Source organism: Neoarius graeffei, chromosome 1 (genome assembly GCF_027579695.1).
Source record: "Neoarius graeffei isolate fNeoGra1 chromosome 1, fNeoGra1.pri, whole genome shotgun sequence".
Classification (NCBI taxonomy): Eukaryota; Metazoa; Chordata; class Actinopteri; order Siluriformes; family Ariidae; genus Neoarius; species Neoarius graeffei.
Window position 1 is genome coordinate 5,959,558 of NC_083569.1, and position 11,876 is coordinate 5,971,433.

An 11,876-nucleotide genomic window follows, 5' to 3' on the forward strand; every position below is an offset into this window, starting at 1 on the left:
AACTGACATCCTGCTCCACTGAATAATTTCCACAGCACATCAACCTACACAAATGATCTTTGCAAGCTGTCTACTTTATAGACGCAGATTTGGTGACTAAACGAGAAAATACAGCATCATACTAAAAGCAGAAATGGAAATTATGGATCGTTTGGTCTGACTTGAGTGTATTCTTCGAGAACAATGCAACAGTAGGGTTCCTTTCTCAGTGGAAGTTCATCCACAATCATCGAGTAACATCTCAGAACAGAGTGTAACCTTAAACTGATAAATATCTAGAATGGAATGAAGCTGAGAATCTGGTATAATCCCTAGAGGAACTAGGGTTTGGAAGCCTAGAACGCAGATGGCTTCCAGACTGGGGGGAGGGAAACCATGAACAAATACGACCAGTAAATACCTCGGGAATTCGCTGGATCTCAGATTAGCCCATTTAAGTGAAGTCATTGTTCTCTGAATGAGACTCTGGCTCTTTGTGATAATCAGAACAGATTGGCTGGGTTGGCTGCATTGATTAAAAAAAAAAAGATCCAAAGGCTGAGTGCTCTAAACCTGGGGTCATCAGCTGTGGTTCAGACCCCAGCAAAGTATTACAGAAAACGATGCATTTATTCCCCATTTCAAGGTCAAAACAGATTTCTAATCTGAACGTGAGTCTGCGGCATTTGTCAACATGAACAGCTACTACAGAACTAAACATAGTCATTTCAAAGTGTCTTATTTATAGCCATGAACTAAGTATTACTGGCGAAGCTTTAAAAGGCCACTACCGTCACTGTCCAGTCGTTTTAAGCAAGGACATTTTATAACTGGACCTTGAAGTAGCTCTTTTAAAGTATGAGGCGGATAAAAATATTTTTATATTGTGAAAACTTGTAATATGACAGAGTATGGGATTAGTTTCATTAAACTATCAGTAGGCCCAAATTTACTCTTAACCCTTTTTGCCACTCTGTGTGTGTGTGTGAGAGAGAGAGAGATTGATACTAGTAATTAGCAATCAATGTACCTCATATAGTGAAGGCTACATCAGGGGGCAGAGCCTTTTCTTACAAAGCCCCATGGTTATGGAACAGCCTTCCAAGTAATGTTCGGGAATCAGACACAGTCCCAGCGTTTAAGTCTAAGCTGAAAACATATCTGTTTAGTCAAGCCTTGTGTTAATGGTGTTTATGAGGTAAAGGTGTAGATCTGGAGGGTCCTCAGACAGAGTGTTTTGGTAAACTGGGATGTATGGATGCTGTCAGTCCCCCACTTGCTTGCTCACTCGAGTTTGTTGACGGTGTAGTGGCTGGCTGCTTTATGTCCCGGGGCTCCCTCATGCCTGCGTTACCTTCTGGCTCTCCCCTTTTAGTTATGCTGTCATTGTTAGTTGCCGGAGTCCCTGCTTGTACTCAGTGCAATATGTATACTGTTCCTACTTATTCAGGTGACATTGGGCATACCTAACAACCTGTGTTTTCTCTCCCCCCCAGATCTGTCCCTCTGAGTTACATGTCGGTCCTGGGATCGAGAGCCTGACCTCTTCTGCTCCTCGGACCTGCCTGATCCATCCTGGTGCCCTGTGTCTGGTTGGAATCTCATCGCATCACTCCTGTAAAGGACAGCCCCATGTGGACAGTTGAAAGTCACACCTGGAGGACGCTCTGGACTCTTACAGTAATGCTTTTATGGCTGAGGACTACAGTTGACTTGCTAACTTTAGGACTGCGGTTGTCATGAACAGTTTTGCACTCAAGTTTCCATCAATGGAAGAGTTTATAACGTCAACGAAACTGACTTCATGTTAAAACTGTTAATGTTATAGTCATGTTGTCTGTTGTTGCCCAAATGAGGATGGGTTCCTTTTTGAGTCTGGTTCCTCTCGAGGTTTCTTCCTCATGCCGTCTGAGGGAGTTTTTTCTTGCCACCGTCGCGCTCATTGATCGAGATGCTGACCTCTTCTGCTCCTCGGACCTGCCTGATCCATCCTGGTGCCCTGTGTCTGGTTGAAGTCTCATCGCATCACTCCTGTGGAGGACGGCCCCATGTGGACAGTTGGGGGTTGCGCCTGGAGGACGCTCTGGACTCTTGCAGTGGTGTTTTTGTGGCTGGGGACTGCAGTTGACTTGCTGACTTGATTTGAGTCTAGGACTGCAGTTGACTTGCTGACTTTGGGACTGCAGTTGTCGTGAACGGTTTTGCGCTCGGGTTTCCGTTGCTGGGGGGTTTATAGCATCAATGAAGCTGACTTTATGTTAGGACTGTTAATGTTATAGTCATGTTGTCTGTTGTTGCCCAAATGAGGATGGGTTCCCTTTTGAGTCTGGTTCCTCTCGAGGTTTGTTCCTCATGTCGTCTGAAGGAGTTTTTTCTTGCCACCGTCGCGCTCATTGATCGAGATGCTGACCTCTTCTGCTCCTCGGACCTGCCTGATCCATCCTGGTGCCCTGTGTCTGGTTGGAGTCTCATCGCATCGCTCCTGTGGAGGACGGCCCCATGTGGACAGTTGGGGGTCACGCCTGGAGGACGCTCTGGACTCTTGCAGTGGTGTTTTTGTGGCTGGGGACTGCAGTTGACTTGCTGACTTTGGGACTACGGTTGTCGTGAACGGTTTTGCGCTCGGGTTTCCGTCGCCGGGGGGTTTATAGCATCAACGAAGCGGACTTTATGTTAGGACTGTTAATGTTATAGTCATGTTGTCTGTTGTTGCCCAAATGAGGATGGGTTCCCTTTTGAGTCTGGTTCCTCTCGAGGTTTCTTCCTCAGGTCGTCTGAGGGAGTTTTTCCTTTCCACCGTCGCGCTCATTGGGGATAAATCAGGGATAAAATTAGCTCGTATTTTAAGTCGTTCAAATTCTGTAAATCTGCTTTGCGACAATGTTTATTGTTAAAAGCGCTATACAAATAAACTTGACTTGAATTAATGCCTAATCCACCATCTTGTTCTGTCATTTTAACTTTTTTTTTTTTTTCCCAGAAATTTTGAGAGGAAATGATAAGCTAAGTGTCACAGGCTAAAACCTTCACATTAAAACAAACAAACTGATATCTAGTATGATATTCTGACTTTTCTCCCTGAGGGCTGTACATTATATTATTGATTAAATAACAAAACATACACCCTGAAGATTTATTAAAAAGCTAGAGTATTTATTATTCACCAGTTCAGAAACTTTCATTTTTCGCAAGTCATTAGCCATTAGCTTGCTAGCTAAATAATATCAACAGCCCACAAAATTGTTTCACTGATACTGATTGTCATTTTATTTTATTATAATTATAATTTCTGAGATTGTGTCATTTTATTTGAAAGCTCGTATTTAAAAAATAATCCAAAAGAAAAAAAAAAGAAAAAAAAAGTTTACTGTTGTAGCTAGCTTGCTAAGGAAATGAACTCGACCTGGAACGACCCATTCTACACACGGGCGGGGGGGTGATTTGCTTCACCTCCGTCCAATTTTCTTGTTAAACAAAAGACTTGCCTTTTTAAAAAAAATATTTTCCAACCAAAAATATGTTATATGAGATATCAGCTTGATTTAAAACTGCATTTGAGGCTTATTTAAGAACACACACATGTACACGGAAATACAGGTCACCCCCTCTGTCTTGGGTGAAATGGAATAGCTGATCCTCGCATCAGGACCACTTGAGGAGGACAGTGATGCGGGATTCTCCTATATGAATGATGTATACAGTAGAAACCTGATGCATGTGTGTGATTATAAGCAACATGGCGTTATAAATGATTTTGCCACTTATTTTTTTTTTTTTACCTCACCCCCGTGGCCGTCAAAAATGGCAAATATGGACGGGTGGGTCCTGTTGGTGAAGTCTGTGAGCACCTCGAAGCGGTCCTCCATGTGGTCTCTGCGGCCCTGGATGGAGAACACGGCCACATTATGGTTCTTGAATCCCCAAGTCTTGGAGAACTCACTGTCCACCACGTGCAGGCCGCCGCCGTTGACGTCCTGCATCATCATCATCTCGGCCACTTTGCCCTTGACCATCTTGACAGCGTCCCGGCTGGACCTGACAATGGTCTTCACTTCATCCGTGTGGAAGAAGTAGCTCCAAAGGGCCAGGCTGATGCACAGCAGGAACAAGGTCTCCGGCCGGAGCAAGAAATAACGCATGATGCGACCCAGAAGAGACAGCAGCGTCATCGCGTCTCCTATCATCACACTGCTGACTGTTCACTCATAACACACACTTCAAATCACTTCCATGATCAAGAACCGAAAAGCGCGTGCAGAGCTGAAGATCTCAGGACCTCCGACCCCCTGCTTTCATTCCTGTGTCCTTGGAAATAAAACGCACTTTTTTCTCCCCCTTCTTTTTGACGCACCACAGTTTCTCGATACTGCACAGGGTACGAATGATGCGAGAGTTGTAAAAGCAGCTGGGAAAAAAAAAAATACTCACTCAGGACACCCAGAAGCAAAGTTGCAAAATCAACAAGAAAGATTTCCAATCATCTCTCGGGTTTTTTTTCCCCTCCCTGTCCTACTCTGTCCTGATGAACACTGTTTAGTCCTCCAGCAGATCACCACAATTGGGATGAAGTGGCCTGTGCGGGGTGCGAACCAAGCACCCTCCAAACTCTCTTATATGGAAGGCCAAAGGGGTCCAAACCAGGTCAGGCTGATATAAATAGACCAGAGGCGCGACAAAGCCCTCCCTTTCTTTCAAGAAAAGAAAAACAGTAAAAGTAACACCTGTAGTGCCATGGTGGTGCAGTGGCTAGCACTGTCGCCTTGTAATCACAAGGTTCTGAGTTCAAACTTGGCTGTTTTCTGTTGTTGGTCTGTGCTGTGCAACTCGGAGCTGTCACATTCAGAAGTTCGCCGATGACACAGCCATAGCGGGGTGTATCAGGGAAGACAGAGAGGAGGAGTATAGGAGCTTGGTGAGGGGCTTTGCCATTTGGTGCAACAGGAACCATGTGCAGCTCAACACCTCGAAGACCAAGGAGCTGGTCATTGACTTTGGGAGGTCCAGACCAAGGTCATGACCAGTTCTGATCGAGGGAGTCGAGGTGGAGGCTGTGGATTCCTACAAGTACCTCGGGCTGTGGCTGGACAGCAAGCTGGACTGGACTTGCAACACCAACCACCTGTACAGGAAGGTACAGAGCAGGCTGTATTTCCTGAAGAGGCTGTGGTCCTTTAACATCTGCAGGAAACTCCTGTGGATGTTCTATCAGTTTGTGGTCACCAGTGTCCTGTTTAACACCGTGGTCCAAGAAGGACACATCCAAGCTGGACAAACTGATCAGGCGGGCCGGCTCTGTGGTCGGCATGAAGCTGGACTCTCTGGTGACTGTGGCAGAGAAGAGGACTATGGACAAACTACTGAACATCATGGACGATGCCAGTCACCCTCTGCACACCGTCATCAGCAACCAGAGGAGCCTGTTCAGTGACAGAATGCTCCTTCCCAAGTAGGACGAGCAGACTTAAAAACTCCTTTGTCCCTCACGCCATCAGACTGTACAACTCCTCTCTGGGGGGGGGGACAGGAGGACAGAGGACGGGAAGGAGCAGTAGCCTAGCCCGACAAAAAGCAATACTGGACAATGTCCAATATAAATGTGCAATATAATGTGCAATACCTCTCCTGCTGGACTTTTTCCATATTTTATTTTTTATATTTGCATATGTTAACACTTAATTTATCTAGAAGTTTTCTCTATTTTCTATTCTCTGTTTATCCTGTAATGATGCTGCTGGAATTTTAATTTCCCTGAGGGAACCCTCCCAAAGGGATCAAGAAAGTTCTATCTATCTATCTATCTATCTATCTATCTATCTATCTATCTATCTATCTATCTATCTATCTACATTCTCCCCATGTCTGCATGGATTGTCTGTCTCTCTGTTGCCCGTTTTTTTTTTTTTGACAAACCTTTCAGGTTTCCATTCAGGATTCTTTGAAACTGGGTGCCAGCTAGGAAACCAGCCCACATTTTCACTAGTTTTGGGCGGAACTGTTGTAATCAATGATGCGTCATGAACGGAGGGCGTTGCACAATTCACAACAGGAGTAAACAGTCGTAACAAGATGCACAAACTCACTGATTACCTGTGAGCTTTTGTTCTGTTATTGTAGATATTTGTTTTCGGTCCACTTTTTATAAAGATCTATCCTTTTCCATTGCTGTGTTCTGCTTCCCCTGCACACTAATGACATGCCCACTGATGTCGTCACGGTTTGCGCTGGAAAAACAGCTATATTTTGGGTCCATGTTTTGGGAATCAACTTTTCAGGTTCTGAATCAACTTTATTTTTGGTCGAATTGCTCTGAACGGGCGTGGCATGGTGGTGTAGTGGTTAGCACTGTTGCCTCACAGCAAGAAGGTCCTGGGTTCGAGCCCAGTGGCTGACGGGCCTTTCTACATGGGTTTCCTCCGGGTGCTCAGGTTTCCCCCACAGTCCAAAGACATGCAGGTTAGGATAATTGGTGGCTCTAAATTGACCGTAGGTGTGAGTGTTGTTTGTCTCTGTGTGTCAGCCCTGTGATGATCTGGCGACTTGTCCAGGGTGTACCCCGCCTCTTGCCCATAGTCAGCTGGGATAGGCTCCAGCTTGCCTGCGACCCTGTACAGGATAAGCGGCTACAGATAATGGATGGATGCTCTGAATGGTTCAAAATCTGGTGCGCAAACAAGAACGAAACCCATTCCCCGTTTGTCAAAAAGGGGTATGTGATAGATTGGCGACCTGTCCAGGGTGTACCCCACCTCTCGCCCAATGTCTGCTGGGATTGGCTCCAACTCACAAGAGTATGCAATATACAAAATGAATATACGAGTAGCATCTGGGGCTGATTTCTTTCTAGCCCAAACTGCACATTCACACAAATGACTTATCAGTGACAGTCATATCAAGTCTCTAGATTTAGCGTCCATCAGGGTTAATTTATTTAAACCTGCTTCACAGACCATATCCATAACATGCCATCAGCAGTAACTGAGAAGACTCAAAGGAGTTAGTTGACAAAGTTTCTCATCAAAATGTGATTTAATTGCTTATACTAAATTTAACTGAAACAGATTTCTAATTACTACAGTAGGTTAAATTATGTAGCATGAGTGAGATAAATTCAGATAATAATAATAACATGATCCAGTTATAAAATATATCTCGTGAGGATGTTAGCGCTGCCAGGAAGAAATAACTATAGCATTAAATTAACATTATTAAAACATGTGGTAGAATAGTGTAGCGGTAAACGATGCGGTCTTACAACGCCAGTGATCCTGAGTTTGGTGAGAGTGCAAATCAAATTATATTGGACGCACGAAAACAAACCATGCTAACGTAACTCAGTTCACTCACGTGGACGCATTTGAATTGAATTAAATATAATTATTTGCGTCTGTAACGAACATGAGCAAGGAGGATTATGAAAAAAAATCCCTGAGGAGAGGACGGAGATACTAGAAATAAATAGATTTTTCACACATTGTTCATTCAAAGTACAAATTAACAGGGAAGGACAAAGGATATGAACACACTTTTCCCATTCAATAAGTTAAAATAAACAAATTCAAATTTTCGCACACCAACACATATTTGCCATATTTATGAACTCTTTGGCTTTCCATACTCAGTCACCCAATGACGCTATCTGTCCCATGTGGTGTTTATTGATGATGTCTTTGCTAAAAGAGCTAAAACAAACAGAAGAGATTAGTTTGTTCATACAAATAATACACACAGAGTTATTTATCCAAATCCATATTCTGCAAAATAATTTAAAAATATATATTTAAAAAAATAATGAATTTAAGTGCAGTGACTGAGAATTTACAAAAAAAAAAAAAAGGTGGTTTCTACAACCCCGATTCCAAAAAAAGTTGGGACAAAGTACAAATTGTAAATAAAAACGGAATGCAATGATGTGGAAGTTTCAAAATTCCATATTTTATTCAGAATAGAACATAGATGACATAAATGTTTAAGCTGAGAAAATGTATCATTTAAAGAGAAAAATTAGGTGATTTTTAAATTTCATGACAACAACACATCTCAAAAAAGTTGGGACAAGGCCATGTTTCCCACTGTGAGACATCCCCTTTTCTCTTTACAACAGTCTGTAAACGTCTGGGGACTGAGGAGACAAGTTGCTCGAGTTTATGGATAGGAATGTTAACCCATTCTTGTCTAATGTAGGATTCTAGTCGCTCAACTGTCTTAGGTCTTTTTTGTCGTATCTTCCGGTTTATGATGCGCCAAATGTTTTCTATGGGTGAAAGATCTGGACTGCAGGCTGGCCAGTTCAGTACCCGGACCCTTCTTCTACGCAGCCATGATGCTGTAATTGATGCAGTATGTGGTTTGGCATTGTCATGTTGGAAAATGCAAGGTCTTCCCTGAAAGAGACGTCATCTGGATGGGAGCATATGTTGCTCTAGAACCTGGATATACCTTTCAGCATTGATGGTGTCTTTCCAGATGTGTAAGCTGCCCATGCCACACGCACTAATGCAACCCCATACCATCAGAGATGCAGGCTTCTGAACTGAGCACTGATAACAACTCGGGTCGTCCTTCTCCTCTTTAGTCCGAATGACACGGCATCCCTGATTTCCATAAAGAACTTCAAATTTTGATTCGTCTGACCACAGAACAGTTTTCCACTTTGCCACAGTCCATTTTAAATGAGCCTTGGCCCAGAGAAGACGTCTGCGCTTCTGGATCATGTTTAGATACGGCTTCTTCTTTGAACTATAGAGTTTTAGCTGGCAACGGCGGATGGCACGGTGAATTGTGTTCACAGATAATGTTCTCTGGAAATATTCCTGAGCCCATTTTGTGATTTCCAATACAGAAGCACGCCTGTATGTGATGCAGTGCCGTCTAAGGGCCCGAAGATCACGGGCACCCGGTATGGTTTTCCGGCCTTGACCCTTACGCACAGAGATTCTTCCAGATTCTCTGAATCTTTTGATGATATTATGCACTGTAGATGATGATATGTTCAAACTCTTTGCAATTTTACACTGTCCCAACTTTTTTGAGATGTTTTTTGAGATGTGTTGCTGTCATGAAATTTCAAATGAGCCAATATTTGGCATGAAATTTCAAAATGTCTCACTTTCGACATTTTCGACATTTGATATGTTGTCTATGTTCTATTGTGAATACAATATCAGTTTTTGAGATTTTTTAAATTATTGCATTCCGTTTTTATTTACAATTTGTACTTTGTCCCAACTTTTTTGGAATCGGGGTTGTATATAGATTGTTTGTATTTATTTTTACAAAAGCATCTTTCAGTGAAAATAGCATTCATCATCATATCAATGCAGACAATGCATGAAATAATATTTATTACACTGTTTAATTTTATTTGTTTGTTTGTTAATTTCTAATGTTCTATGTTTGTGTCTTGGCCAGGACCCTCTTAGAAAAGAGATTTTTTTTTTAATCTCAGTGAATCTCTTACTCCTGGTTAAATAAAGTTGATATTTAAAAATGACATTCATTTTATTTTTCCTCCCCATTTCATTTATTTTAAATAGGAGGACATACAGTGGTGCTTGAAAGTTTGTGAACCCTTTAGAATTTTCTATATTTCGGCATTAATATGAACTAAAACATCATCAGATTTTCACACAAGTCCTAAAAGTAGATAAAGAGAACCCGGTTAAACAAATGAGACAAAAATATTATACTTGGTCATTTATTTATTGAGGAAAATGATCCAGTATTACATATCTGTGAGTGGCAAAAGGTTGTGAACCTCTAGGATTAGCAGTTAATTTGAAGGTGAAATTAGAGTCAGGTGTGAGTGGGCACCCGGTTTTATTTAAAGAACAGGGATCTATCAAAGTCTGATCTTCACAACACATGTTTGTGGAAGTGTATCATGGCACAAACAAAGGAGATTTCTGAGGACCTTGGAAAAAGCATTGTTGATGCTCATCAGGCTGGAAAAAGTTACAAAACCATCTCTAAAGAGTTTGGACTCCACCAATCCACAGTCAGACAGATTGTGTACAAATGGAGGAAATTCAAGACCATTGTTACCCTCCTCAGGAGTGGTCGACCAACAAAGATCACTCCAAGAGCAAGGTGTGTAATAGTCGGCGAGGTCACAAAGGACCCCAGGGTAACTTCTAAGCAACTGAAGGCCTCTCTCACATTGGCTAATGTTAATGTTCATGAGTCCACCATCAGGAGAACACTGAACAACAATGGTGTGCATGGCAGGGTTGCAAGGAGAAAGCAACTGCTCTCTAAAAAGAACATTGCTGCTCGTCTGCAGTTTGCTAAAGATCACATGGACAAGCCAGAAGGCTATTAGAAAAATGTTTTGTGGACGGATGACACCAAAATAGAACTTTTTGGTTTAAATGAGAAGTGTTATGTTTGGAGAAAGGAAAACACTGCATTCCAGCATAAGAACCTTATCCCATCTGTGAAACATGGTGGTGGTAGTATCATGGTTTGGGCCTGTTTTGCTGCATCTGGGCCAGGACGGCTTGCCATCATTGATGGAACAATGAATTCTGAATTATACCAGCGAATTCTAAAGGAAAATGTCAGGACATCTGTCCATGAACTGAATCTCAAGCGAAGGTGGGTCATGCAGCAAGACAACGACCCTAAGCACACAAGTCGTTCTACCAAAGAATGGTTAAAGAAGAATAAAGTTAATGTTTTGGAATGGCCGAGTCAAAGTCCTGACCTTAATCCAATGGAAATGTTGTGGAAGGACCTGAAGTGAGCAGTTCATGTGAGGAAACCCACCAACATCCCAGAGTTGAAGCTGTTCTGTACGGAGGAACAGGCTAAAATTCCTCCAAGCCGGTGTGCAGGACTGATCAACAGTTATTGCTGCACAAGGCGGTCACACCAGATACTGAAAGCAAAGGTTCACATACTTTTCCCACTCACAGATTTGTAATATTGGATCATTTTCCTCAATAAATAAATGACCGAGTATAATATTTTTGTCTCATTTGTTTAACTGGGTTCTCTTTATCTACTTTTAGGACTTGTGTGAAAATCTGATGATGTTTTAGGTCATATTTATGCAGAAATATAGAAAATTCTAAAGGGTTCACAAACTTTCAAGCATCCAGTACAATTCCTTATTGAAAAAAAATGCGCAAAGTTACAGAGGTACAAAAAGTTAATATATAATAAAGTACTCACTTATTCTAGAACGTATTCTCTTTAAGTTGATGAAGTGATATTCACGGTCATTACAATTTCTTGAAATCAGTTTTAAAAAATTATGGCTAAATAGGACATATTCATTTTGATATCCATTTTGTCGCAAATCTGATAGGGATTGAATAAATAAACTCCACGGAAAGGTCAAAAGAGGCACGTAAAAGATTGTTCATCGGGAAATGATCTCTATTTCTGAACACCTGGCACCAAAACCATGCCATTTAGCCCAGGGTGTATGAGCCTCTTGAAGTCAACGCATGGTCTCTGTAGGAGAGCGTAGGGAGAAAGAGCAGGGATCTGAAGCTCAGGTAACTCTTCTGTCTTTCCAAATGGCGCCCGTGTGTCTACTGAAATAATAGGAGGGGAACTTAAGATGAGAAGACCAAGTGTGTGTACATTCACGAATATGGTTTATATGTGGAACTCAAGTGAGGGTGTAAAATCTTTCCTTAACCTTGTACTGAGTGTAAAACTAACTCAGGTTTTTGATTAGTAGTGTGTTATATGTGATCGAGTGATCATAGATCAAAAACATTGCGTCTCAAAGGGTTTATTCCTAATCCTAATACGGCAGTTTGACAACAATTACAAAGTTTTATTCATGAATGAATGACAGGTTGTTGTTGTTTTATCCGTTTATAGTTACATTTAATGTTGTGGAATGTCCAAGAAATGTAGTTCCTGTTATGAGATGTTATCGCAGA

General features: G+C 41.9%; 1 protein-coding gene across 4 annotated transcripts in view; it reads right to left on the bottom strand.

The window, feature by feature from the left end:
- The window catches only part of ppm1la (protein phosphatase, Mg2+/Mn2+ dependent, 1La), a 46,231-nt gene that overhangs the window by 6,563 nt on the left and 27,792 nt on the right, over positions 1-11,876 (bottom strand). Inside the window, exon 1 of one of the 4 annotated variants that reach the window (XM_060921233.1) lies at positions 3,828-4,544. The exons of 1 other annotated variant lie outside the window; for it this stretch is intronic. In XM_060921233.1, the coding sequence (XP_060777216.1) occupies positions 3,828-4,163 (336 nt within the window). In that variant the 5' untranslated portion in view covers positions 4,164-4,544. Of the gene's footprint in view, positions 1-1,009; positions 2,779-3,758; positions 4,545-11,876 lie in introns of those variants that run through there. 2 more of the 4 variants (XM_060921225.1, XM_060921251.1) reach the window with 2 other exon arrangements.